Genomic DNA, 27,972 nt, shown 5'->3' with positions numbered 1-27,972 from the left:
TTAAAAATGAATTAATAACTATAAATAACTCCTTTGTTGGTGTTTAAGTACACCCTTGTATGCAACTTTGAAGTTTACTGTATACCCTATATTACCTTCTTTATTCTGTCTTAGCTAAGTGGGTTCAGTTCCCTCTCAAACTAAAGCACAGTGTTGCAGTAGAGAACTCAGGCACACTGTCATGTCTCGTCTCAGGAACAGAAAAAAAACCCCTCCTTATCAAATGAGAGCGCAGAGACAATCCCAAAGAAAATCCATCCACATTGAGACATCTGTACTTGTGTTAGCCCGGGCAAATCCGTTTCTTTGTGACAAGCCTTAATCTCAATGTGAGACAGTATTTGTGTGTGTGTGTGTGTGTGTGTGTGTGTGTGTGTGAGAGCTTTTGCGTGTGTGTTTTTCTGGGAGGATTGGAGGAAAGAAATCTGTTAGTGAGATGTTTTTTTGCACTTGTTGTGTCCTCTCATCCCTCCCTTCTGGTAAAAAAAACAACACACACAAAAAAAAAAAAATCCAATTGCAAGGTGGACAAAGCCGTTCAACTGGAGATTGAGTGAGTCTGAACACAGTGGAACATATGGACGACTTGATTGAAGCAGTGATAACAGCGCAAAGGACATTATTCTCAGCCACACACACACACACACACACACACACACACACACACACACACACACACACACACACACACACACAACATGGGAGTAATAATGAAATCAGTGAGGACAGCAGGGTCCGTTCTTCATGATAGAATTACACTGCTATTCTATTCTCCCTCTAGTGTCTAACATATGGGGCAGCATGTTTGGCTGACAGGTGCAAATGTATTACACACATTCTGCCTGACCTTTAACCCATATTCTCCCATCGTTCCCGAAGTGTGTGAACAGTAAGTGAAAAAGATGTGCAGGGAAATGTGTGTGTCATTGCAGCTGTTTCTCTCAGATAAACATGTGTGTGTGGGTGTGACACCTTTTATGATAATGCATGTCAAGCAGACACGAGGGCCAAGTGCACCCAGGCCGAGTCTAACACTGGAGGTAATGTGTTTCAGACAGGCAACTAGGGGGACGCCTGTGTATGTTCTTAACCCCTGAGAGAGGGGGCCCCAAAGCCCATGTGGATATGAGTGTCAGTTTGTGAGGTCTAGTTGTGTGTGCATATCTGTATAAGGGTTACAGGGAGAAAGTGACTGTATGAGTGCAGGCAGGAACATCCAAAGACAGACTCCTCCTCATAAGTAAGGTAACAGATGTTGACTTATTTCATTCTTTTTACTTTTCATGCCTTTGTGGTAAAGTCTCTCTCTCTGTAATCTTTTCTGCTTTCTTTCATATTGACTGTTTGACGACTACATTTCTGAAAATAAGCAGACCACATTCTTGGTTATTAAAGTGCAAATGGGTCAGCCCCTCAGATATTCTCAAAATGAGCAGAAAGCATCCAACCAGGATTTATTTGTCTCTGTTAAATCCTCCTTCTATGTTAAAATTATAATCTTTGATCATCTCTTTTGTTGAGTTTGTGGCACATAACAAAATCAGACTTTAAATTAAACCTCACATTAAAGATAGACAGAGAGATGGATAGAGTTATCATGTACACATTTTCCATTTAAGTCAGTAAATAAAGTCAGAGATGTTTTCATTACAGTGAGCAGCATTTTTCATTCTTTGTTTTTTACTTTTTCAAGAATTTCCTTCTTGGCATGCTCAGGTGCTTGTGAAAGGTTGATCAAAATGAATTCACCGTTATGTGAATAATAACGACCTGAAAGGTAAATTGCATACAAATATGCTTTTGTGCTATTAAAGGAGAATTCAATCTGTTCTGTGTCACTCCAAAAATGAACTCAGATAGTCAATCTGAACATTTTTGTCTTGTTCTTCCAATTGGACAAAGCCGAGGGCGAGGGTCACACTTGTCAGTATCTGTGTGATTTTTGAGCTCTGATCATGGAGAACATGTTTTTATGGGCTCAATTCACTCGCTCACACTTTGGCTGAAAGTGACAGCTGTGCAACCCCCCTGTGGCTGTGTTTGTGGTCCTGTATAGCTCAGTGGGAAGTATGTGGTGTGAACACTGTCAGGGTTAGGGGATTTATTCCCAATGGGACCACCCAAGTGTAAAAGAAAAGTGAATGTTTGTGTCTGTGATAATCAAAGCCTTCTGGTTGGATGTTTTTGCTTCCTATGGTTCAACTGTAAACACTGTGGCCTTACCTGGAGCTGTAGGGGTCCCAGCCCTGGTGTGGCAGCAGCAGCAGCAGCAGCCATTGTTGTGGGGATGAGCTGGAGAGGGTAGGGGTCACCTGAAAAGACACAGAGAAGCATTTTTAACATCTTTAGTTAATATTAAATCAAAACATTTTGCTTTTCACACAACCTGTTGTGCTCTCTGACTTTTTCTCCACCCATCCATCTTCTCTTACTTCCTTTCCCTTTCCACCTTATTCCTCTGTTCAGTCCCTCCTACTTTCCCTTCATCCTCTTGTTTTTCTCCTCTTTTTCCCTCGACTCACCCCATCAACCCCCTCCCGCCATAACCACCACCACCACCTGAGTCCCTCTGTGCAGCTGTTAAAGCTGCCCTTTGTGTGCGCTGCCAGTAGGGCCTTAATGAAAAGCCTGATTGTGTGTCCTCCTCCTTAATACCCCCTGACAAAGAGCAGCGAGGTGAGGGGATTCTGATAAAGCTCGCCCCAGTGCCATAATTAAGAGCCGCCACTGCCGATTGCTGCTCCCTCCTCTCTCTTTTTTTTTTTTTTTTTTTACTCCTCAACTGTCTGTTCTCCTGCTTTATTGAGAGCTGCTTTCAGTCTCGTTTCTTTCTTGTTGTCATTTCTCTCTCTTCACAAGTTACTCCAACTCTGTCCTTTCTGTCCCCCTCCCCCTCTTTCAGGACAGATACATCAAGAGATAGATGGACAAGCAGAGTGGAGGAGATGACAGAAGAGCAGAGAGAAAAGCAGGGAAGAACAGGATGAGTGTGGATTATTAGTGACCAGGTGCAGATAGGCCGTGCTGTAATTACTGAGCGAGAGAAAAGGAGGGGGAAAGGTCAGAGATGAGGGGAGGAGGGTGTGAGGAAGGGCAGATAGGAAGAGGAGGAATAGTGTTCCTTATTATCATATTGAATAAAGGTTCCTGTTGACAGCTTTGATTTGCATGTGGACATGCCCGCTAACTAAAGTGCAGCACGCAGAGGTCAGACTTTTATACTGGTATCACATCGAGGAGACTTTTCTTTTTTATACAGAGAAAACTTGGGAATGTTCTCAGGGCTTGACCTTGCATTTCTGACCTGAACTTTCAGCACAGCGGTCAGTCTCTTGGCTGTATCAGGACCTTCTATCGTGCCTGTGTGTGCCCATGTAAATTTGTGTGTGCGCTTGGCATAAGCCGAGACTTTCCTTTCCGACATATTTTCCCATATAAGTCGCTTCTTAAAAAAAAAAAAGAAAAAAAAAAGTGAAGCAGAGACATTCTTTGCTCCAGCGGAGAGGGAGGGCAGGAGGGATTAAAGAATTATTTCAGGACTGTGTATTCTAGGAGATGGGTCTTTTTCTCCTCACTCCCTGGACAAACATGAGCCAGGATGGATATTTATGCTCCTCCTGGGGGTCGCTATAACAAAAGGGAAAGGACGGTGGAAAGCAAACATGTTGCTCTTGGCTTGAGGACAGCGACCTCAACAGACGAGAACACTGTCTCACTGACAAAGAAATGTTCAAGGAAAATAGATCGAGGGAAGTGAGATGCAAAAACTTAATTAATATTACATAGCTCACCAATTGGGATTTTTTTTTTTCTCAAAGGGCCATTTCAGAGAATATGAAGTTTTTATTTCTTCATTTTGAGCAGTTAGTTGTGTAATGTCTCTGATGAGAGCTTTATCAAATGTGAGACAGTCGTGGAGTTAACAGGTAGCAGTGAAACTGTTTAACAAGTGATGGAACAAGACCCCCACTGAGAGCACAGCACTCCATACTGTGCACATCAAATAATTCATATCTTGAAAGAAAGTGTCATGAGCACTGTCGGAGCATAATGCTATACATGTCCTATTTAGAGCTGCAGCACCAAACTACACCAACTCACAGCAACTTTGAAAGTTGCCAGGGAGTTTTCTCAGGGGCGGCCCAGCCTGGTGCAGCGTGCCAATCCAGTTGGAGTTGGCGGAGGCAGCGAAAAGACAAACCCACCACTTGACAGGGTATTTACGTGGGCAGTGGGCGTGGGTGAAGATGGCACTAATTAAAATGGAATGGACTTGTTTGGGAAGCTGTGAAACTCAAAGGGGTGGGGGCCCAAATGAGTGTGCACGAGCTTGCTTTGTGTGCACGCCTGCATATCTGTGTCTAAGTATTTTTATTTTTTTTTATGTTTACAACATCACAAAGCAATCTCTGGCTGCCTGGACGCGCTGGTGTCTGTGTGTGTTAGTGTGTGTGTGGGTTGTGTTGGAAGCATGTTCTGGCTGCGTCCTGTGTTAATGTGAGGAGAACCTGGGGCAGGTCACATTACCACCCCCCCACCCCCTTCCTCTGCTATCCCCCCCATCGTGCATTTATTCCCAGCATCCCTTGGCAAGCACCCACCACTCTTTTCCTCTCTCACTCTCCGTCTCTCTATCATGGTAAACAACACATTGCCACACAGCCGGAGCGTGATAGCCAAAAATGAAAATGAAAAAAAAAAAAAAAAAACATGTACTGCATGACGCCTGTATTTTGTTGCTTTTTTAACATCAAAAAATAGACAAGACAAAAGGAAGGAGCCAAACGGACTGAGCGAAAGAGAGGGGGTGAGAGAGATACTGAGAGAGATGGAGAGTGTAAACAGGAAGGGTGTATTTGGACTGCTTTTTCTATTAAGAGAGAGTTGTTGTTGTAGGGGCGAACTCGTCTTTTGGGAGACAATTTGATCCGTTATGTGGGAATACAGTCAGACTCTTGTTTGGTTTAAACATTACACTTGAAAAGTAGTTTTACACTAAAAGTTGCAAACATCTAAGAATGCATGTGATTGTGTGTGTATGTGTGTGTGTGTGTGTGTGTGTGTTTGTGCAGATGTTACTCACTGCAGCCGGGCTTATAGTTGAAGCCAGGGGGCATGAGGAAGCCCTGCTGGGCTGCGGCCGCTGCCAGAGTCCTCTGGTCTGGAGGAAAGACGGGAATCATCAGGGGAGGGAGCTGGCCCTGGACCTGCTGATGAAGGAGGCAAAAGAGCGGGGAGGGAGGGAGGGGAGGAAGAAAAGAAGAGGGGAGGAAAGGATGAGCAACCTTTCATTGAGTGCCTATAGATTCTATAAAACATGTTTCACATCAACACTAAAAATAGATTAACTGAACCCTAACATTCAATTACCATAAGACAGTTACATCCACATTACATCATAATAATTTCTCAAACTCATATGCACTCAGGCTCATATACATATTGTGATGAATTCTTAAGGAACACCCACAACATAAGTCTGCAGACATAGACACTGATCACTCCTTCCATCAATTCAAAGAAACTCATGAGGACAGTTCACTACACTCTCTGAACAGCTGGCCTTTTCCTTTTATTTGGAAGATGATATTCTCTTCCTTCTCCCCTCAACAACCCCCCACTCCCCCCCAATAACCCAAACACACTGACGCACACATAAATACAGACACAACCGTGTACACTTAACCCATCTCTGCGCGCCCGTCGGCAGAGAGCCATACGACTTCACAAGGTTTCCAGGATTGTAAAAAGAGAAGCAAAAAAAGGCTCCTTCGATGGATAGCTTTGGCAAGGACGGCAGGAGAGAGAGAGGGAGAGAGAGAAAGAGAGAGAAGAGGAGAGAGAAGGAGAGATTGTGAGACAGAAAGAGAGAGGAGTAGGAGACAGATGGTTGCACTAAACAGCGTTCTGCCAAAAACAACACACAAAGACTTGCGTGTGATGGACTGACTGACAGTTTGAGAGGCAAAGATAGAAAGAAGAGGAGGAGGAGGAGAGGGAGGAGGAGAGGGAGACTGGAGAAAGGTGAGACAAGGAAGAAAATAAGGAATCTCTTCGACCTGTAAAACTGAGGCGTAATGCCGGTGTGATGGAGAGCCCAGAAATAAGATGAGATGGAAGGAACTCATTGATTGCATTCTCTAGAGTCCTGGATATCTGTAGATTATATTTAATCTACCATTAAATATGATTTAATAACAATTTTGCCTTTTGAATATCTGGTTATGGCAGCACAATACAAATACATAAACAACAATGCTGCTCTGCTAAAACAGGATTAATGAAGGGAAAAAAGGCAGGTAATCACTCTCCTAACATTACCCTAATAACATCCTCATGGCTACATTCAAAGTGTCTAGAATGCCACCCTTGAGATATAAAATACATTGTTCAGTGTTTTTAAAGTCTGAATAACACTTATCGTGCAATGTGTAAAACTGGAGTGCTGCTTTAAATGAAACCCCTGATAGTGTGGTTATGCCTTTGACCTGTCCCCCTGCTTGTGAAGCACTTTGCTCCCTCTTTACAACTCATCTCCTCTCTCCCCCTTCTCCAGGAGGGCAGAGAGGTAATAGCTGAATAGGATAATGGGCAGGTAAAAGCTGTTAGATGTGGAAAATTGATCTGGAATGATGAAAATGGCTGCACAATCACAAGGATGCGGCGGTGCCCCGGTACAATCAGGTAATATCTCAGCAATATGGACACTTGAAGTGGTTAGTGCTTGAGACAGGTAAATAGAGAGAGAGGCTGTCTGTCACTACAAACACTGCTCCTTGCTCTCCCTGCCTGTGTGTGTATACTGAAGTTTCCCTGGGCGTTGTACTGTAAATACCTGTTTGTGTGTGTGTGTGTGTGTGTGTGTGTGTGTGTGTGTGTGTGTGTGTGTGTGTGTGTGTGTGTGTGTGTGTGTGTGTGTGTGTGTGTGTCCTCCTCCTCCTCCTGTGTGTCGGCATGCTGCAGCCGGCAGCACTGTAATCAAACTATCACGGTGCAGGGGGAATAGCGCTCTCTTCAAGCGGCTCCTGTTTCCCCCCCTTACACCAAAAACAATAATTACTCCACCATTTTGGTAAAGCGTAAACTGCCTGTGCCGCACGATCAGAAGGGAGAGGCGTTCCAGCGCGACGCTCGGACAGGACCCCTGTAGGGACGAATCACAGACAGAACAGTTCCGCTTTGCCTTTCAGGCCTAATTGGACATATGCTATGAGTGGAGCTGGCTAGGAACACTGTAATGTACCGTAGGGAGGAGGAGATGAGAGGAATGGAGAGGAAAGGAAAGGAGAGAAGAGGAGGGAGATAAGTCTGTAATACATACATACAGAACATAGACAGCCTGGCATGTAGAGTGTGTGACGTCTATGTATGTGCACAAGGCTTTCTTTCATTACAAATTAAAATGTCACAGAAATGTTTCGTCTTTATATCTGCCTCGTTTTCTATCTCATAAGAATAAGCCTGAGTACAATAAGAAGACATCCACCAGCCTACAGAACTAAAACACAATAAATCTCAACAATGGGATAAGGAGATCATGCAACAGACAAAATGAGAAAAATAGCAAGAGAGAGACACAAAAGAAGAAGGAGAAACACAGAAAGGGGGGATCATTACCTCCCATATGTTGCTGTTAAAATAGTCGAGTTGGATATGTGTGTAACAGCTGTTGAGCTGGCAAACACACACACTGACCTCCAAAGGGTAACACACACACACGAGGCAGAGAACATGGGTCAGAGCAAGTTGAGCGTAACATGGGGAAGCTAGGGACTCGGACTATCTGAAACATTTGTTTGAGTGTGTGTGTGTATATGTGTGTGTGTGTGTGTGTAGGGTCTACAGGGATGAGGTTTGTCCACTGCTATAATATTGGATTAGACAAGTCCCTCTCATCATGGCCTCTTATGCATTCCTTCAACATCTGCGAAATGACTTAAAAAAAATATAAGAAGAACAGCAGAACAATACTTCAGAGTGTGTTGATATCATGATCACAGCACAAAAATCTTTCAAAGTTAAAGAAACAAAAGAGAGACAGAGAGCTTCCTAAATCAAAGAATAAGAATCAGAGAGACAAAGAGAAACACTGACAAAAGGAAAAGAAAAGCCTGGGAGAGAAAGTGAGTAAAACAAAAAGAAGGAAAGTGAAGTGCGAGGCCAGATCTATCAGACAATCTCCAGATCCCACATAAAGGAAAAAGGCACATCTGAAACAGCAGGCACTTTTGGGAATAACGCACTCATCTGCTTCTCTTTCACATCAGCCCAAAAGCGGACATGAAAACCTACAACACACACACAGATGAAACATCACACTGCTGCTGCTGTAGGCTGCCGACGGTTTGGAATAAGGGACTTTTTCTTTTTTATGTGAAAACCCTCGTCTGAAAAAGTCCAAAAAACAAACCTGAAACAAACCAATCTGGAAAATAAAAACTAAATCCTCTAATCAGTGATAAGCGAATGGAAAACAAAGACAAAATGTTCTGAACGCAGAATTAAGCACACACTGTATTTAAATGTATATTTAAAGGAAACGTGTGAAAGTTTTGCTTGAGAACTTTCACAGGGGCAAAGTCGACGATTCACCCTGGCGAGATAACTTCTCAGGAAATAAACAGCAGATAGACGGAACAGAATGAACAAGAGAGGGAGGAAGAAGGAAGAGAGACGGCGAGCGGAGCAAGAGTTGGATAATTGGCAGCGAGTGGAGGCTGCGTTCACCACGCGCCAGGCGGCACAGCTTGAACTTAAAGCGCCGCTGCGGCATAATGAAGATGTGGCCACTAATTAACATATGGGGTGCGAAACAGGTTGGTTGGCACGCGGCGCGCTAAAAAACTCCAAGGTAAAGTTATTATTGGGGAGTAATTAGCTCTATGAAGTTAATGCGCCGAACAATAGCTGCCAGCGCCGCACAATATGGCTCGCATTTGAGCGCGTGAAAAAAATAGCCCCCGCTAAAGTGCGAGTCCCACAGCTAAAATCTGTTGGCTACCATATGCTCGGGCAATTAATGCAAGACCTGGATGACCTATTGCTAAAGAAGAGACGTGCAAGCAATAGAACCAATAATTAATTTAGGGAGAGAGAGAGAGAATGAGGTAGAGAGAGAGAGAGAGAGGGAGAATGAGAGAGTGTGAGAGAGAGAGAGAGAGTGAGAGAGAGAATGAGGAAGAGAGAGAGGGAGAATGAGAGAGAGAGAGGGAGAATGAGAGAGAGACAGAGAGAATGAGGGAGAGAGAGAGGGAGAATGAGAGAGAGAGAGAGAGAGAGAGTGAGAGAGAATGAGGGAGAGAGAGAGAGGGAGAATGAGAGAGAGAGAGAGAGAGTGAGGGAGAGAGAGAGGGAGAATGAGAGAGAGAGAGGGAGAATGAGAGAGAGACAGAGAGAATGAGGGAGAGAGAGAGGGAGAATGAGAGAGAGAGAGAGAGAGAGTGAGAGAGAATGAGGGAGAGAGAGAGGGATAATGAGAGAGAGAGAGAGAGAGTGAGGGAGAGAGAGAGAATGAGAGAGAGGGAGAATGAGGAAGAGAGAGAGAGAGAGGGGAGAGAGAATGAGGGATGGGGAAGGAGAGAGAGACACAGAGAGAGAGAGATAGAGAATGAGGGAGAGAGGGAGAGAGAGAGAATGAGGGAGAGGGAGAGAGAGAGAGAGAGAGAAAATGAGGGAGAGAGAGAGAGAGAATGCTGGAGAGAGAGAGAGAGAGAGAGAGAATGAGGGAAAGAGAGAGAGAGAGAGAGGGAGAGGGGAGAGAGAGCTTGTGATATTATTCCATTAACTTTACACGGACAGAGACTATTAAAGGCCAGCCTGCTGTCAATGTAAGGGCATGTTTCGGATGCACACACACACACAGGTATGTCTGTGTGTGGGAACATTAGGGAGGAGGCATGTGAGGGGGTTGTTGTTCAGGGTGCGTGTATGTCCGTGCGTGCACATCAACACTACCTGCTCGTAAGAAAACACAAATTACACCGGTTGCGGTGTAATGGAAGTGATTAAACAATTACGCAGGCAATTGGGTTAGCTGCTCCTATGCACAGAGCACAGAGGTGCTGGTTAGTGTGTGTGTGTGTGTGTGTGTACATGTATGTGGTACAGTACATTTGAAAATATGAATTAAAAAAAGGTTTTTTGCTTTTTTCTCTTTTTCTCCAATAAGTTAAAAACATGTATTAAAGACAGAGGACAGAGCCTGTGCTCTGTGTGACTGCATCAGGTAGTTCACTTGAAGGTGTGTGTGTGTGTCTGTGTGATTGAGTTACTGATGTAAGTTAACCCTAATAGAGAGCTTGTTAGCTGCAGTCGCCGCCATGTCTGGCCTCTATTAAACTAGTGAAAGCATCAGGTGGCTTTACTCATTTTCAGATCTTTTTCTCACTTCTTCTTCTCTCTGTCTGCTTTGCTTTCTCCCACCTATAGAAACAGCAGATTAGATAACAGACAGTATGTATTGAGGTACAGACACACCTGAATGCATGAATGTGTATGTGTGTGTGTTTTGGTTGAGTGGGTTTGATTCATTAGTCAGGACACACTTGTGTCCCCTCATCCCTCGTCTTTCAATATACATTGTGAGTGTGTGCGTTGGCTCTGTGTGCGTGTTCTCAAGGTAAGCCCTGAGCCGCTCAGCAGGTGAGCTCCTTTCATCCCCGTCGTGTTTCACAGCATGGCAGCAATAGTCGTCCCCAGCAACACCGGAGGGAGCCACGGAGACAAGTCGTTTAATTAGAATAAGAGAAGACGAGAGAGAGAGCAAAGGGAAAAGTGAGGAAATGTGCTCACCCCTTAGAGCCTAACAAGAAGGCCCCTAGCAGGTGGTGTGTGTGCGTGTTGTTTTTTTTTTTGTCTACAAGTCTGTATATTAGAACATGCTCTTGGTTTATGATTCTTCAGAAAGTAAGTTTTGTAAAGTAAAGGTCATGTTTCTGTTCTTTAGTTACCCTGTGACATAAAGGAAGTCTGAAGATGTTTAGGTTAAAGATTACAGTTTTTATGAGGTTGGTTGAGGTTATGGTTCAGGTACATCTGGATCCGGACTTGGATTAAGGGTGAGGATTAGAGGTTTAGTCAGGAAAAAGGTGAAGGTTAGGTTTAAATTCAGGATGGGACTCAAAAGGATTTAGGGTTAAGCTGGTAATAGTTATATAGCAGATCAAGAAAAGTGTGTGTGACAAAAAATGGATCGATCATAATTGATGCTAATTTCCGCTCGGCTCAGGTTAAATCAATGTGTTCAAACACTGATGAATGCACTGTGCATGTGAGACCATTTCATACTCTATGTCATTAGCTTGTTGCTACGCTTGCCTCTGTAAATGAACTTGCTTGTTTATCACTTTGCACTACACTTGGTGAGCGCCTTTGGCCTAAATAGTGGTGGCTAACACGTTAGCGCGATTTGAGTTTGAGGGTGAGCCCAAACAGGAAGCTGGACGCTGGGACAATAAATAATTTGTCCTCCTTTCATGAGCGATGTGTGTCACTCTCCTCTCCTTTTTCATGAGCTTGATTATTCGTTTCATTTCATCACCTCTTCCAAGTGGACGGTTGAAAGCATTCTTCACAGGCCTTTTGGGGTTTCGGGCCTAACAAAGCCAAGGACGCTGACACACACACACACACACACACACACACACACACACACACACACACACACACACACACACACCGAGGGCCAGCTGAACTCAGCCTCGTTAGGGGGAAATGCAATCACAAGAGGCTTATCATACAGACACAAAGCACACACACACACACACACACACACACACACACACACACACACACACACACACACACACACACACACACACACACACACACACACACACACACACACACACACTGAACCTGGTGCCCTCTCTCTGGCAGGCCATTGTATTGTGGGATTGTGTGGACAATCTCTTCATGAATGATTAAGCAGTGTATTTCTCGACCAAGTCTTTGATGATGAGTGTGTGTTTGATCATCGGGCGAGCGTGCAGCGCTCCCTGTGACTGCGTACGATATGTGTGCTCGAGCAAGTGAAGGCGTTATTTTTTGGTATGTTCGTCTGTGTTCTTGCATATTTGCGATGCATACAGATATACATGAGTGTGTGTGCTCCTATGATGAGCCCCTGTTGATTGTGTCTTTCTCTTAACGAGGCTGCCTACAGCTGCCCCTGCTTGTGAGAAACTATTGTTGGGCCTGTTCAATGGAGAGACGCTTGTTTGGGAAAAGGTTGCAAAGTCATGGGAAAAGAGAGCTTTGTCTCGACGGGGTCGTGAGGGAGTGAATCATGAGCGGACGTGTTTATAGCTTTACACACACAGCTGCGGCAAACACACGCACACACACACAGATAAAGAAAAAATGGACGCTCAAGAATGCACAGAGAAATCCTCTGAAACAAACATGTGCTCTCTTTTTTTGTCAAAGTTGTGAACAATTCAGAATTTAGCTTGCACAAAGCAAATAAACACAGCTGCTTTACACAGAATAGTGAACACACATAGACACACGTCCCACACACATGCAATCACAAGGTCTCTTATCGCACACACTTTGTATGGCTAACCTCTCGGGGGGAAAGGGAATGTGTGTGTGTGTGTGTGTGTGTGTGTGTGTGTGTGTGTGTGTGTTCCCTCTTGGACAGGGTGTCTCTTTATGATACAAAGCTCGTCTTTCTCAGCGCAAAATTCAGTGTCATCTGCTTTTACAAAGGCCTGGGCTATTCGTTCCAAGCCACCTGGACCAACATAGAGGCTCCAGTGTAGCACCCAAAAGGACAATACTTCCATTTTCAAGTGTTACATACTATATACCCGCCCAATTTCTTAGCAGACTGAGACACAGAATCACTTTCAAAGGACCTTTATTTGATTACTCAGTTTTTTATTGTTTGTATCATTCTCTCCTCTCTACAATATTCATGATTGGATATGTAACTGTAGAGTTTCCGGATGTATGGACTAAGGGTGTTTACATGAAGGCTTGAATTTTTGAGGGTGATACTCCAATGAAAAGAAACATTTCTTAAATAAGGTCTTTGTGGGCGCATTTAGGTTCCTAACACACCCGTCCTGTTCCAACCCAAAGATCCACACAGGCTGGGTCCAGGAAGTGTCTGATACAAGAGCTTGGGTAAGACTTCTCAGGTCTGTGTGTGGATAAATCTAAAACACACGTGGATGGCTTCTTGTATTTGTAATCGAGCTTGAAGTTTTTATGAATTGGCGCTTTACAAATAAAGATTGATGAATTGGTTGATTGAATTGGCACATAAGGTATATCGATGAAAAAGATAAAGTTATTGTTACATTTTCAGTCTTCTTGGCTACTTTACAGACTCAGTTTCTCAATCTTGATCCGTATAGTACAGACGCTCCATAACCACTCGGACCATCCGTTCTGTCTGCCTTCACAATCACACAGAAACATGTTGGAATAAACATAAGAGAGTGAACTTCACTCATATTTTGATTTGCAATCTTTGATTTATCAAATATTGGGGCCTTAAATCTCATACACCGCTCTAGTCAGTTCACAACCTCTGATTTCCCTGAGCACACTGACCACTTTGAAATGATTAAACTTAGATGTGTATGTGTGTGTGTGTGTGTGTTTTGTGTTAGAGGAGGAGGAGGAGGGGCGATTATAAGTCAGCACTGATTCAGGCCCCAAATGCTGATGGGCTGAGCGAAGAAAACGGCAACAATCACAATCACTGAATTGCCTTTGTGTGCTGTGTGGGCCAACATCAAGACACACTCGCACAAACACTTTGAAACCTACATACACATGACTTCACAAGTGGATGGACACACACACACACATACCCCGACTGGCCTCACCTGGATTTGTTGCTGCAGGAGGTTGATTTTGTGTTGCTGCTGCAGAAGCTGCTGCTGTTGCCGGGCAATCTAAGGAAGGAGCACAACACATTATTAGAATGTATATGTGTGTGCATGTGTGTGTGTGCATGTGTGTGTGCGTGCAGGCCTGTGGGAGATGAGACACATCTGCAGGTCTCTGAGGCCCCAGTTGCACGACAGAGGGTCGATGCCCTGGTTTGAAATATTAAAGAGCTCAGAGCTAGGTGGACAACAATGTCACACATGCTGACATGAACACACACTTCATTGAATAAAGTGTGTTAAAGAGGGCTCTATTGTAGGGGCAGTGATTGAGTCAAGTTTATAAACAAGTCATTCAGTTTCTTTCAACAAATACACTTTTTTTCTTTCAGTCAATTTCAACACATTTTATTTATTTATTTATTTATTAACGTTCTCCACTTTTGTTGCTGGTGATGTCATTTTAATCTTTCTTTAAGCTGGCCCTTCAGCATTCATATTAAATCCTTCTGCATAAAAACAGGAACATAAAGACTGAAATGTTGTCAAGCTTCGACAACAAAACTCTCCTATGGCTAATAGAGTGGAATTAAAAAAGAGGAATACAGTATCCAAACAGAACATTCACAGGGAGCCAGACTTAGACTGGTACGGGATACAGCCATGGGCACCTTTAGGCATTGTGTTTGTCATAGGTGATTGGTCCTTACAGCTGTGTTTCTTCTTGCATATGTGTGTGTGTGTATGTGTGTGTGTGTGTGTGTGTGTGTGCGCAAGTGTGTTGTTCTCTTTGTAATCCCAGAATTTCCAGAAGCTAAAAAGCCCAACAAAAAGGGAAACCCTTCTCTTTGAAAGCAGACTTTCGCCTGCGAGCTTAGTGTGTGGATGTGTGTGTGTGTGTGTGCGTGTATGTTAGAGTGTGTGTGGAGGTCTCTGTTAGGTCTATTCTGAGATTTAAAGCCAAGTTAAGGTCCTTTAGGGTTGGATTGTTTTTAAGAAATACAATATGCAATGTTTCCAGAAGCAGTGTACTCTGGTACCTGGTCCTGCTGCTGCTTGGCCAGCTCCATCTGCTGCCTCTGCTTCTCCATCTGTGAGGCGGCCAGCTTCTTCTGCTCCTCATGGGCCGCCAGGAGCTGCTCCCTCAGGCTGCTCAACTGGCCGATCATGCCCATGAGCTGGCGCTCTTTCTCCGCCAGGCTGTCTGGGGTACCTATGGGGTGAGAAGGGTCAAAGGTTAGATTGAAGCACTACATTTTTTCATAGTTTCACATTTTAAGAGTTCATTTTAACAGCTTAAACAACTATATCACTGGGTCATATTTCTGTGTGAGCTGCATGTATGGATGCCAACGGCCAAATTTTTTCACCCCGACTCAACCTGGAGTTTTTCCTGCCAGCCCCCTAGTAACCTCTACAAGTCAGGGTGAGCTGATGTGTGAACGGAGCAGGACACTGTCAGGAAAATTCTCTGCGAGTGAGTGGGCTGGAAGGATGACTGTTGAGATCTTCAGGCACATAATGAAGCTGTTTTATACTGGGTTCTGTTCTTTTTCACTCATTTGTTGATACTGTCAATGTGTCCAATTACATGTAGCATTGATAAAAAGATAGAAAGCTGCCATTATAGGGTCCGACTCTGTCCATCCAGATGCCATCTTGGATTTCATGTCCCCCCTCCCCCCAGTTGAACAGTGCATGTGTGGAAACAGCTTGTAATGTAAGCTATCTGATTCATCTTTATATAATGCCAAATGTGAGAACTTAAAGCGTCGCCCAACAACTGTAGTCCAGAGGCAGAAAGCAGCCCAATGTCAAAATTATACAAATTCAAAACTGAGATGTTGTGCTCGGTTTTTTCTTCTTCCTGAGATTTTCATCACTATCTGGAGGCCAGATAGGATAGTTGGAGTGAGGTTAGAGGTCACAAGCATGAAGGAAAGGAACCGAGGAGGAAGGAACAACAAAGAAGTATAAAGCTATCCATGGCTTGTTGGTCAGCCTAACATATGAGTGGTTAGGGGATTTGAATGGTGGGAGGGGGCACGTCAACAGAAGGTGCATTTGGTAAAAGACTGTGTGTGTGTGTGTGTGTGTGTGTGTGTGTGTGTGTGTGTGTGTGTGTGTGTGTGTGTGTGTGTGCAGAGTTGTAAAACCAGATGTTGACTTATTCTGCAAGGCACAGAAGGCCAGCAATGATTACTTGAGTCACATCCATCTACCATTTTATTGCCTTATTGAAATAAAGAAAATAAATCTGGCTGAGGAAAGATTTGTACACAGGGAAAAATGTGGCGGCAAAACAAATGTACGATCTGAGCCAGATTCACATGTTTAACAAACAAAATAAATATTCCGCCAGGTTTGTAAATTTACATTTCTTGCAAAACTTGAAGCAAAATTTAATTTAATTTGATTGCTGCTGAATTCTGGGTAAACTTGGAGCTACCAGGCTCTATTTCATGAAAGCATGTGTGTGAAAAAAGAGAGGGGGGGGGGAGAAAGAGAGTGTGTCTGGTCTGTGTTTACCCTGCAGTCAGCCAACCTCCTGCTCACATTTAGTATGGCCTGACCTTAGACCTCTTAGATCCTGACATACCAGCTCCATTACACACATTCACACACATTCACACACACACAATTACACATACACAAACACACCGCACAAGGTCTAAATCATTCACCAGGATGTAGTTAGAGAGGGGCACACTGAGTAACAATCAGGACGAGTGTGTGTATGACCATGTCTGGTCATATGTACTAATGTTTGCCTACATGGTTTTTGATGTGTGTGTGTGTGTGTGTGTGTGTGTGTGTGTGTGTGTGTGTGTGTGTGTGTGTGTGTGTGGAGAAGCACAATCCCCCATTGTTCTTCAGCTGCTACCTTTAACAGGGCCACATTCCTGCGCCAGTCAAACCAGATGAGGAAGAGGGTAAGAGGAGAGAGAGAGGGAAGTGAGGAAAAGAAAGAAAAACACAACAGGGGATGAAAGGGGGGACAGAGGGAGCCCCGGCTGCTGACCTGCCCTTTGACCGCTCAGGAAGGTGAGGACCATCCATTTGTCCTCCCTGTTGGTAGCGCCCGTCTCACACCACCCCTGACTGCCCAACCCCCCCCAAAACTGCCTACACTGCCCACCATCACCCCCTCGGCCTCCCTCACTTCCCCCCTGTACTCCATCCATCCGCCAACAATGAACAATAAAGGCAACTGTCGGGAGCACTGGCCGCTGGAAAAATAAACACGGCGCTGTCCTTACTCACAGACCCACCTTTGTAGAGAGCTAGTAATGTCTGTGTGTGTGTGTGTGTGTGTGTGTGTGTGTGTGTGTGTGTGTGTGTGTGTGTGTGTGTGTGTGTGTGTGTGTGTGTGTGTGTGTGTGTGTGTGTTGTGTGTGTGTAGCCAAAGCTGACCAAGACAAGAAAGAGCCTTGTGTTAAAAACGTTAGCCCGTTCAAATGGGGGATGAAGGGTTGGGGGAGAAAGGGGGCAAAGGGGGGGAGAGAAAGGATAAGGGGGGTTGCAAAGGTGAAATGATGGATCAAAGGAGTCTTTCTTGTAAAGGGGTTCTTATTGGGCTTAACCCCCCCCCTCCTCCCTTACATACACACACATGCACATGCAAACACAGTCAAATTGGGGCACTTCTGTGGGTGTAAGTTCTAGGTGGACATTCCTTTAAGCAGCGGCCTGGAGAGCTAGCTGTGTGAAAGTGAAGACAACCGCTCAATTCTTTTTTTCTACAAGCTGTTCTCAATCCCCCTCTCAGCTGTGGATCTTTAATCAGTAAACTCAAGTATTTGCAGATGAAGAGGATTCCAAGAAAACAACACGCTTCCTAACTGAGACGGGATTTAGTAAACTCTCTGGAGTGTACATGAGCTGCCCAATCTCTCCTCTTCCTCTTTCAGTCCCCGTTCAGACTTTTGAGAATTTCTGCGCCCCATAAATCAGCTCCTGTTGGCTTGTTTCCTCAGACGCTTTGAGGCGGGCAGGTGGATCGATAACTGGTTTCCTCCATCAGTTTACACACATACCTCCTTAGGCAGATTGCTATGGCCTTGTGCTTACCTACTAACACGCCGAAACCAACACCAGCTTGCTCCGATCTGTTCACACACACTCGTGCGTGGTGTAATTAACCAATTTGTAACAATGTAATAGTTGTCATTGTGTTGGCGGTGCTAATTAATGACCCCGGCTGCACTGATAACTCCCCCTCGGAAAGGATGGAGGAGAGGAGATGAGATGGCTGGAAGCAGGCAGTGAGGCAGGGAGGGAGGAGGAAGAGAAGAGGATGAAGGAATGTTCTGAGTTTAGTATGAAGAGGACAAGATAACCTCATCACTGGAAATAATCAAATAAGATAATATTAAGGTTTAATTAAAGCTAGATGCTACCTAACCTGTCTAACCTAATATTCCTAGTAGCTCAAGTTTACTGGATTTAATGGATTTCTGTAAATGATAACAAATCAAGTAGTATCACTGCTCATATTGATTTGAAGGAAACACTTTTACTGTAACCTTCACTTCAGACCACAAACACAACATAGATGCTATCTTTATCTCTTTCCTTTCTGGATAGCTGCTTTGTGCCATTGCAGGTGACTCTTCATCCGGAGCTGCTAAGAGCATTACTGCAGAGGGTTCGCGTGCTGGAAGTGATTTCTCAGGTTGTGAGATTATTCACTAACCTCTTAAATCCGGGAGATACACTAGTCTTTGTTTATTAATATTTACATTAAAGATGCTCAAAGAGAAAAGAAGAGGGGGGGACTTGCAGTGTAAGATGTGTGAAAACATCTGTATAAAATAATGCAAAAGACATCCTACAGACTGTTTAAATTTGGTGTGAAGGTAAACATTTCCATAAGTGCTTTTTAACAAAGTGCTAAAGCATGTAGAGTGTGTAAGAAAAGATGAGGGGCAGTTCAAAAGGACAATCAAGAGTTTAAGACAACCTCTACAAATACTGCTTCAGATCTGTTTATAATACCGCTAAGCTGTTGGAAAATCAAATCTAACACTATGAGTTACATACTTAAGTGTGTGTGTGTGTGTGTGTGTGTGTGTGTGTGTGTGTGTGTGTGTGAACCACATGGGGCCTTTTACCAATGTAGCAGGAGGCCGTGGCCCCACAAAAAGCTCTTCATTGGAATTCGATTTTTTGTCAAGGGATGCACTGATAACTGTCACACACACACACACATGCACACACACACACTCAAACCTAAATACATAAAAATGTAAAAAAAACTGCTGAATGAACACTCGATTTTCATTATACTTCACTCTTTTTTTCTACAGTCAGCGGTACAAGTTGGATCTCTGCATTACATAGTGTTATGTAAGCACTGTCTCAGACTCAACTCTGAAGGACACACATACCACACTTCCACTACCACACACACACAGACTCAAACATAGTTCAGATATTTCTCCCCAGCTGTTGGTGTGTGGTGCGCCATGCGGGATGCCCCTACACAGAAATGTCAGCACAGCAGGGAGCTGGGAAAAGGGGTTTGATCAATGGAGCCCCCCTCTCCACGGCCACGCCGCTCCGCAAGGCTCTTTGATTACATATTGCTTTGCTTCCTAATGAAGCTCAATTACTGGAGGAGAACGAAGGCTTTGCCCTGGAGTTACGCAGAATAATAGGCTGACTCTTCCACCTCTCTCTCTCTCTCTTTCTCTCTCTCTCTCTCTCTCTCTCTGTCTCTCAGGCAGCATATTCACAGCACAGTTATCCTGTTCCCTGCCCTCTGTCCTGTCCTGCCCTGTCTGTCTCACTCACAGATGTTAAGAAGGGTTGATGTGGCTAAACCGGTGATTAACACTAAGATTAACACAGAGATCAAGGACTGGCAGGGACGTCACCGACTGTTTGACATGTTGGTCAAACAGTCGGTTCAACTGAGTTTAGTGAAGTTCAGGGCAAACACATTAACTTAATTTGACTTTATTCCACTTTAATCTAATCCTTAAACCTAGTCTGATTTAATTGAGCCTAGTCAGTACATGTCTTAGGGGGAATTTAAAAAAAAATGTTTTACTGTTATAATGTATGGCAACTCAAACTTGACCAAAGGCATCAAATGGCATGTGTGTTTTTCTTTTTAAAGAAAGTTTGAAATCATAAAGTTTAGGCACACTCCTTGGTAATACTTGGTTATTTGAATCCTGTTATTTAGATAATGTGTTCCAGGGATCAGTAATATCAGAACATTACTTAATCTTAGTCAAATTTCCTTCATAAAATTGCTTAGAAAGTTACTTTAATAAACTTGGTCAACTTGTGTTTTTCTTATCAGTCATGTTTTTTCCTGTTTATTTGAACTACTTTTCCATAAAGACAATCAAGGGATCTAATGTTGCTTTAAAGTTATTTAGTTATGCTTTTTATTTTTAGATGAATCTGTACAAGGAAAAGTTATTTTGCATTGACTGCTTGAAGCCCTCTGCTTAACTACGGACACAGGCAACAACCACTTTTCTTACTTTTGAGATTTTAACACAAGACTGAAAGTTTAAATTGGTCTTTAGAAGGTTTCAGAAAGATTTTTGGGGATTATTTTCCTCAAAGAACATCAGAGTTCAATAAAGTTGAAAGGGTTAATTCAATTTCTCTGCAGTAAGTAAAGTTTAGCTCTATCTTTATTGGTACCATACCTTTAATTTCTCCAATGTGCCCTGAGCCCATGGCCAAAAGTTTATCCTTCCAGTCCTTAGACAACAGCCTCTCAATGCTGGGGGCCTCTGTTAAAGGGAGGGGTTGGTGGGGGGTAGAGGAAAAAGAAAGAGAGGGATTCAGTTGGCTGGCCAACATGACAATAAAGCTCATTTAAAGTCCATTTGCTGTAATAAAGGCAGCGGCAGCTCAGCCTAATGGTCGCATCAGCAGGAGAGGGAGGGAGAGAGAGAGAGAGGGAGAGAAAGGTGGAAAGAGGGAAGCTGATAATCGAAAGAGAGGAAATCTGAAGAACAAAAACAAGTGAGCAAAAGGGAAAGAGCGAGAGAGGCAGCGCAAGATAGAGAAAGAGAGACAAGTGGAGGAAAGAGGGAGAGAAAGAGCGAGGCTTTCTCCCTCTCACCTGCTGCTAGAGAATCATTAGCCCTGTGGGCCCTGAGACAAAGAGGGCCTTAATGCACCCGCCACAATGGACACATTATCAGCTCGCGCTTTGTTTTCAACACACACTCCACAGACCCTTACACACACAAAACCCTGAACACACACACACACACACACACACACATATGCACACACACCCACAGAATCACTAATTACGATCCTAACCATGGTCACACTCACAAATGGATGTTCTCTCTCACACACACACACACACACACACACACACACACACACACACAAACAGTGGGGGCAAATGGAAATGTCACACAAGAGAGCAAACACATGCAGAGATTCAATCCTACATGTGTGCACATATACTGTATGCACTCATTGATATAACACACACACACACACACACACACACACACACACACACGTACAGACATGCTGCCATCATCTAGTCACTCTGTTAACTGTTATTAACAAGAACAAAGAGAAATGATCAGACAAAGGAGGAGTGAAAGTGTGAGGCAGGAGAATGAGAGAGAGAGAGAGAAGTGTATTTACTGGGAGCCATCTGCACCTGGGATGCAAGGCCTTCCTAAGGAAAGAGGTTTTACACTTTGAGTGCAGGGATTAACCCTATCAGCCAACGCAAACACACACACTTGAATGCACTAACATCCGCAAAACACACAGGCACATGCATGCACAACACACACACTCAGATGAGCACACATATATATATAGCATTACATACAGACGTATGCACACTAGCAACTGCTGATGGCAGGCGAAAAAAAAAAGTTTGTTGGTACTTGGATTATTTTTTTTTCCTATAATGACTAGACTGATTTAAGGGAAAAGAAGTCTTAATCTCAGTGGTATGAGACAGCTTGCCTGCACAAACACAAACACATACACCCACAAACACACACAAACACTAATGCTTTTAACAGAGATGTCCAGTGTGTTGAGCTGCACAGCTTAGCTCTTTTTCCCCTCAAAGTGAGACATGTATACATGCACATACTCAGCTTCCACACTTAACAACAAATCAAATAACTTTTTTTTTATCCATCATCCAAACACGGAACGCAAAGCTTTTCCCCAAACTTCTTTCTTTCTCCTTCCTTCATCCCTTTTATTTTTTGTCTGTCTATGATGCGGGTATGGGGATGAGGATGAGAAGCCACCTGGAGATTTTCAGGATTTAAAGTGACACACGATCATAAAAAAAGAGAAGAAAAAAACGTGTTGCGAGACAGTCGGGACATACAAGCTCTGTTCAGACACACACAAAGCAGAGCAGCGTGTCCTACATACCGCACCTCTGTTTGTGTGTGTGTGTGAGTGTGTGTGTGTGTGTGTGTGAGTGTGTGCGCTCGCCTAAAGTCTCCCCAGAGGCCTGAATCAGGTCCCTTCCTCTGGCTTCAAGACTTCCATTCAGTCCTTCTCTCCCTCCTCACTCTTGCCTTTTCCCTTCACCGTCCTTGGACCCTGACTGGTCTTGTCCTTGTGTTTCTGATGCTGCCACTCAGCCAGTTAGTAAGCAGTCTACATCCCTGATGTGCCCAAGTGCTTTCTGTCAGAAGCCATTGTAGCCTTGAAGATGAAGGTTAGCATCAGGATGAAGATATGAGGAGGAACAGATCAGAGATGAGATGCAACATCAGGGAGGAGGAGAAGAAATATGCACAGAGGAAGAATGAATGGAGGAGAGAGTGTGCTCCTGTGTTTTCTCCCCCCCTCGTGACAGCTGTCTCACCATCACCCCAACAGGTGCTATTAGCCCCTGGCACCCCTCCTCTCCCTCTCTTTCTCTCTGTCTCTCACTCTCATCTCTCCCTCCAGCCCTCTCTCACTCAACAATGACAGAGGCTTTTAAGCCAAAGAGCTTTGACAAGTGAGAGGGAACAACAAATGGCAGTGTCGCCTGTTCTCTTTCCATTGCACTCCCCCTCTGTCTCCATCTCCTAGTTATTATTTTTATTTATTAACAGGGCTGCAGTTATTGTCCCCAGTGACAGGCCGGGGCCACTTTAACTATTAATAAAAAGCCAAGAGGCTCTTTCATTGTGTGGTGGATGGCAAAATGGGAGGAAATGGGTGAGAGGAGTGGAGACAAGTAGAAAGAGGAGAGGAGATGAGAAAAGAGGGGAAGAGAAGAAAAAAAGAGAAGAGAAGAGGGGATGAAAGAGAATAAGAAAGAAAAGACAAAAGGAGAAAAGAAGAGGACATGGCATACTGATGCTTTTACTGTGATGTTGATTGATGTGGTGAACATTATGAGAAAGAACCCACGCTGTCACCCTTGATAAACTACAAACACACGCACACCAGTACATTCAGACTCTCTCTCTCTCTCTCTCTCTCTCTCTCTCTCTCTCTCTCTCTCTCTCTCTCACACACACACACACACACACACACACACACACACTCACACAAACTTGTGTACGAGATATAAGAGTGTTTGGACATCCTGAATCCATGACTTCACATGCTTTTTCTCATGCATTAGCTTCTCATCATGGTTGTTTGGGCATTAGTCAATGCATTAGAATACCTCTAGCTGTCAAGTGCATTCTGTTTTTTTTAAGTCTTCTCTGGGGTATGAAATACGGTCTCCATTACCTGCAACCTGTGCAACAATAACAACTTTGAGAGCCTTTCCTCTTCTCTAACATTTAAGGATTTATATTCTACAGCTCTGCTCTATATAGTATATTTAAAGCGTTCTTCTAAAAGTCACAGGACAGTTGGATGGAGACACACATAGCAAGGCATCTACAGCGTCTGACCACGGCCAAAAAGCACTAAATAAAAGAGGACAGCTCAACACTTTCCATGAAAATCAGAAGAGCTACTCCCCATTCTTCTGGCATATGTGACATGTCGTGTGTTGTGTGAGGTAAGCGGGTGGAGTTTTTGTGCCCACACAGGGGTGTTGGCTACATATTTTCAGGGTTGGGTGTGAGGAGGGATGCTTGACCCCACCTTTAAAAAAAAAAAAAACAAGGAATGAGCCAATAAAACAAGAAGATGAAGAAGTGTAAAATTGTTTTGCAGAGGGCGTTAAAAGTGTGTTTTCGCTGTGACCCCTCACACATAAAGTTCCCCCCACCCCTTTTTTAAATAAAGTAATTTTGTAGAGAAAAAGTCTTATTTTGTTTTGTTTGATAATGTCATGGAATATTCCGTAGGCCCTTGGACATATTAGAGAGGTTAAAGGGGTTGTAGGAACCATAGTCCCTGCTTTGAGGTTCTGCTTTTGAATATACATTTGTGTACCATTGTGAAGTATTTTCATGCAAAAGCAAATAAATTGGTCTGAGGGTGGCGTAGCCATTACAACCCTGCACGGCTAAGGGGGATTCTGGGAAAAGCAGAGGGAGAAAACGCTGACAATAACTCTGGAATCGTCGGCTATTATCTTGGCTCATTGGCTCAAACGGAGTCAAGCTGCTGCCCTGCAGCCGAGCCAAAACAACCCCGTCCACCTGCCGAGCGAGGGAGAGAGAAACAGTGTGTGTGTGTGTGTGTGTGTGTGTGTGTGTGTGTGTGTGTGTGTGTGTGTGTGTGTGTGTGTGTGTGTGTGTGTGTGTGTGTGTGTCTGTCTGTGTGTGTGTGTAAGAGTGAGCCCCCATCCGGCTTTTGGATCCACAGTGAGCTTTTGGTTCAGAAGCTGCTGGAGAGAGAGAGAGAGAGAGAGAGAGAGAGAGAGAGAGAGAGAGAGAGAGAGAGAGAGAGCGAGAGAAAGAAGGGAGTCGACTCGACCACAGTCCAGCTCTCTCTCTGACCAGCCTCACAAACAATACCCTCTCTCTCTCTCTCTTGCTCGCTCTCTCTCTCTCTCACTTTCTATTTTTCACTCAGACGTTTTGCCCTGAGTCACCACAAGCGGCCAGCTCTATTTTTCCTATTATCTCATATTTGTGAAGCTTGGAGACCTTTAGAGAAAGAGGGAGGGAGGGACTGTGAGGAGAAGGGGGGAGGTTAAGGAAGGGGTTTGTGGAAAGAGAGAGAGAAAAAAGAGGGGAAGAATAAAGAAGGAGAGTGAGAGAGAGCCTGGGTCCTCGGGTGCACAACAAAGGGACCTCTGTGCCAGCGCCAGGCCCAGCCGGGCTCAGAGGAGGGTGGAGGATGAAGGAGGAGGACGAAGACAAGGAGGAGGAGGAGGGCCCACAGGAAAAGGGCCCTGGCTTGGGACCCGTGGCCCGGCCCTTGTATCCAGAAAAACAGGCTCCACATTGACTTGGGCCTTGGCAGCCAAGGGGAGGCTTGGGCTACACCCCCCCCCCCCCCCTCCCTCCCCCCCCCCCCCTCCTTCCTTCTCTTTTCTCCTCCTCTTCTTCCACCCTCCTTCTTCCTAAACTGAGCAGGGGTCAGGATTGAATAAGCAATTATACAAGCACTGGTGGAGTTTGTCTAAAACTGCCACCCTGAACACTGAAGTATTGAGATAGAAGGAAGGAGTAAGAGCGAGGGAGTGCGAGGAGAGACGTGTGCTGACTTCTGTGGTGAAAACACATCAGCTGGCGGCCATGACGGCCACAGAGAGATGATGTTCACATGGGACTGAAAGATAAGATATCAATGTTGAGGAAAATGCCACTGTCTTGTAAGCACCTGAAGTAGGTCAGCACTTTTATTATTTCATTTATTACAAACCTCAACAGCACATCTTATGGTTGTCAACTCATTGTAGTAAATTAATCCTTGCTTCAGTTAAAACTCTGATTTATTTAAATGAGATACATAAAAAAGGGGAAAGTCAAATATGTGTATGAATAATGTGAGGTAACTTAAGTCTTTCAGTAGTAAAATGAGACAGACTGGACCTACTGCATAATGTAGATGTTCAAAGAAACTTCAGAAAAGCAGAATTTGGAATACAACTCCTCACTTATTTACATCGTCTTGATACTGCAGCTTCTCCGTCTGGCTATTCCCCCTCGCACTGACAGCACCAACATACTCCATTACGAAATGATGATGTTGATATTTTGATGATCAATTTATGTCTGGTTGAGCTGGGCCATGTGTCTGGACACATTTTCATCGATTCCTTCTAAAGATGGTCCAATCGTTCCCAAGCAAAAGGGGGCCGTGCCAAGATTATGGGCAGTCGCTTGTCAAAAAAAAAAAAACAGAAGACAAAAAAGGGCATTTTAAGGCGGTTTGAGAGAGGAGATGGAGATGGAGAGGGAGCTGTATCAAAAAGCTTTTTGTCCAAGCCCACCTCGCACTACCACCTCCACAAGGTTAGCCACTAACAGTACCAATTATTGGCTTGTTGTCGGCGAGAACTGCGCTTGGCAACAGTTGCCGCAGTGTCCAGGCCTCTGTGTAAACACTAAAATCCCTTTACTCCTCCTCCTTTGTACCCCCCTCCCAATGCTCCCTGTCTCCCACTGAAGCAGAGGAGGAAGGAGACAGAGAACGTGTGTGTGTGTTTGTGTGTGTGTGTGTGTGTGTGTGTGTGTGTGTGTGTGTGTGTGTATGTGTGTGTTAGACTCAGTCCCTGTTTGGTCTCAACGTCCACAGTGACTTTTCATTTAGAAGCTGCTCCAACTTCAGTTATTAATGAACACCCAGACCAGCAGTCAGGCTTCAGGGACACACACACTCATACACACATAAATCTCAAACACAACCACATGACATCAACTTCTGAGAGTTAAGAGAGAGTGTTATTCACCTTGAAGAGTAAGTTAAGTTTTTGGGTGAGGCGATGAGGGACATATGGTTCCGCCTAAAGTACTGTGACAACCACAGACGCGTCTCTAAACACATTTTGGGGCGACACACCTGTTAACAGAAAAACTGCAAACAAATATCACTTGCCAAAACACCTAAAGATTAACCAGGGAGAGGACTAAATTTTTGTCTTTTTTAGAGAAAGATGGAATTTCAGTGAAAAAAAAAGCAGAAGTAAATAAAAAAAGAAGACTTTTTTCCCTCTTATGTAAATGTGAAGAGGCTGTGCTGCAAAGATATTAAAAGAAAGAATTCAAGACGTACAAAACAACAGATGCAGTAGGATTTTTTTCATTCTATATTAAGGATTGTATGGATGTATAGAAACATGTTTCCCTTAAATTTGACGTTCTAAGAATAGGACGCGGCACATAAAGCAGAAATTTACAAGGGTGTCAGTCAACAATTTAATAAATTGAAAATCCATTTATCTGAATACAGAGTTCTGCCCTTCACTCCACTGCCTTTCCCTAACAGATGGTGTTGTGGGTGCTTATGTCCAATTTGATTTGAACCAAACCCTCAGCCAATTTTTACACTGGCATGAAATCTCAGCGAGCCAGATCCACACACTGGCAGTCAGAAATAGCAGCGGAGAGGGCGCGACATTGTGAAAGAACGATGAAGGGCAAAATCTGGAGCGACATTCGAGAAAGTCGAAGAAAAACTTTCCTTGTTGTTTCATTCTGCTTGGGTGCTGTTTTTTTTCTCTCCCTCTCTCCTCCTCTTCCCCTCCCCCTCTTCATGTTGTTTTTGTGCCGAGCTGGAGAAATTAGCGATGCTATCTTAATGCTGTGTTTTTGCTGGAGACAGAGAAATGTTCCTTTCACACACACAGTCGCACACATTTTCCCCGACTGCCTCTGTGACCTCCGTTATCATTAAATGGCGTTAGATAGCATCTAGACATTTGAATCTGCTGGACTAATTCAGCTCGGCCTCTGATAGCTGCAGCCACTGCACCTTTTATTAGGGACACTGAACACCAATCTCATTTTAATTTTACTGCCTCATACTTCACAGGCTGAAGAGACCAAGTGTCAACTGTGGTACTGATAACCACCAAGTACTGTTAGCTAATTGTCTGGTTAACAAACAGTGCCTCTTAAGAGACTTTTGAATAGATACTAGAGGTTTACATGCTGTATTTAATGCATAATGTATTCACTGAGGAGCCTTTGAATAGAGTGGTGTTTCTTGGTCCTGCTGTCAGGTGGAAACCAAGTCCTTAGCAGCCTTGAGCTGGGCATCATTTCCCTTCTTTTGCACGATCTCACGTGTCTTGAGAATGTTT

The 27,972-nt window shown here is 44.1% G+C and overlaps 1 protein-coding gene across 1 annotated transcript in view; it reads right to left on the bottom strand.

The window, feature by feature from the left end:
* sox5 (SRY-box transcription factor 5) overlaps positions 1 to 27,972 on the bottom strand; it is an 86,594-nt gene that overhangs the window by 24,388 nt on the left and 34,234 nt on the right. Inside the window, 5 exon segments of the mRNA XM_020638748.3 lie at positions 2,224 to 2,312; positions 5,084 to 5,210; positions 13,842 to 13,910; positions 14,885 to 15,057; positions 20,516 to 20,602. Coding sequence (XP_020494404.2) covers positions 2,224 to 2,312; positions 5,084 to 5,210; positions 13,842 to 13,910; positions 14,885 to 15,057; positions 20,516 to 20,602 — 545 coding nt within the window.

The sequence above is a fragment of the Labrus bergylta genome, chromosome 23, assembly GCF_963930695.1.
Source record: "Labrus bergylta chromosome 23, fLabBer1.1, whole genome shotgun sequence".
In the NCBI taxonomy this organism is placed as follows: domain Eukaryota; kingdom Metazoa; phylum Chordata; class Actinopteri; order Labriformes; family Labridae; genus Labrus; species Labrus bergylta.
Note: the sequence above shows the minus strand (reverse complement) of the source record. Positions and strands in the feature narration are given on the sequence as shown.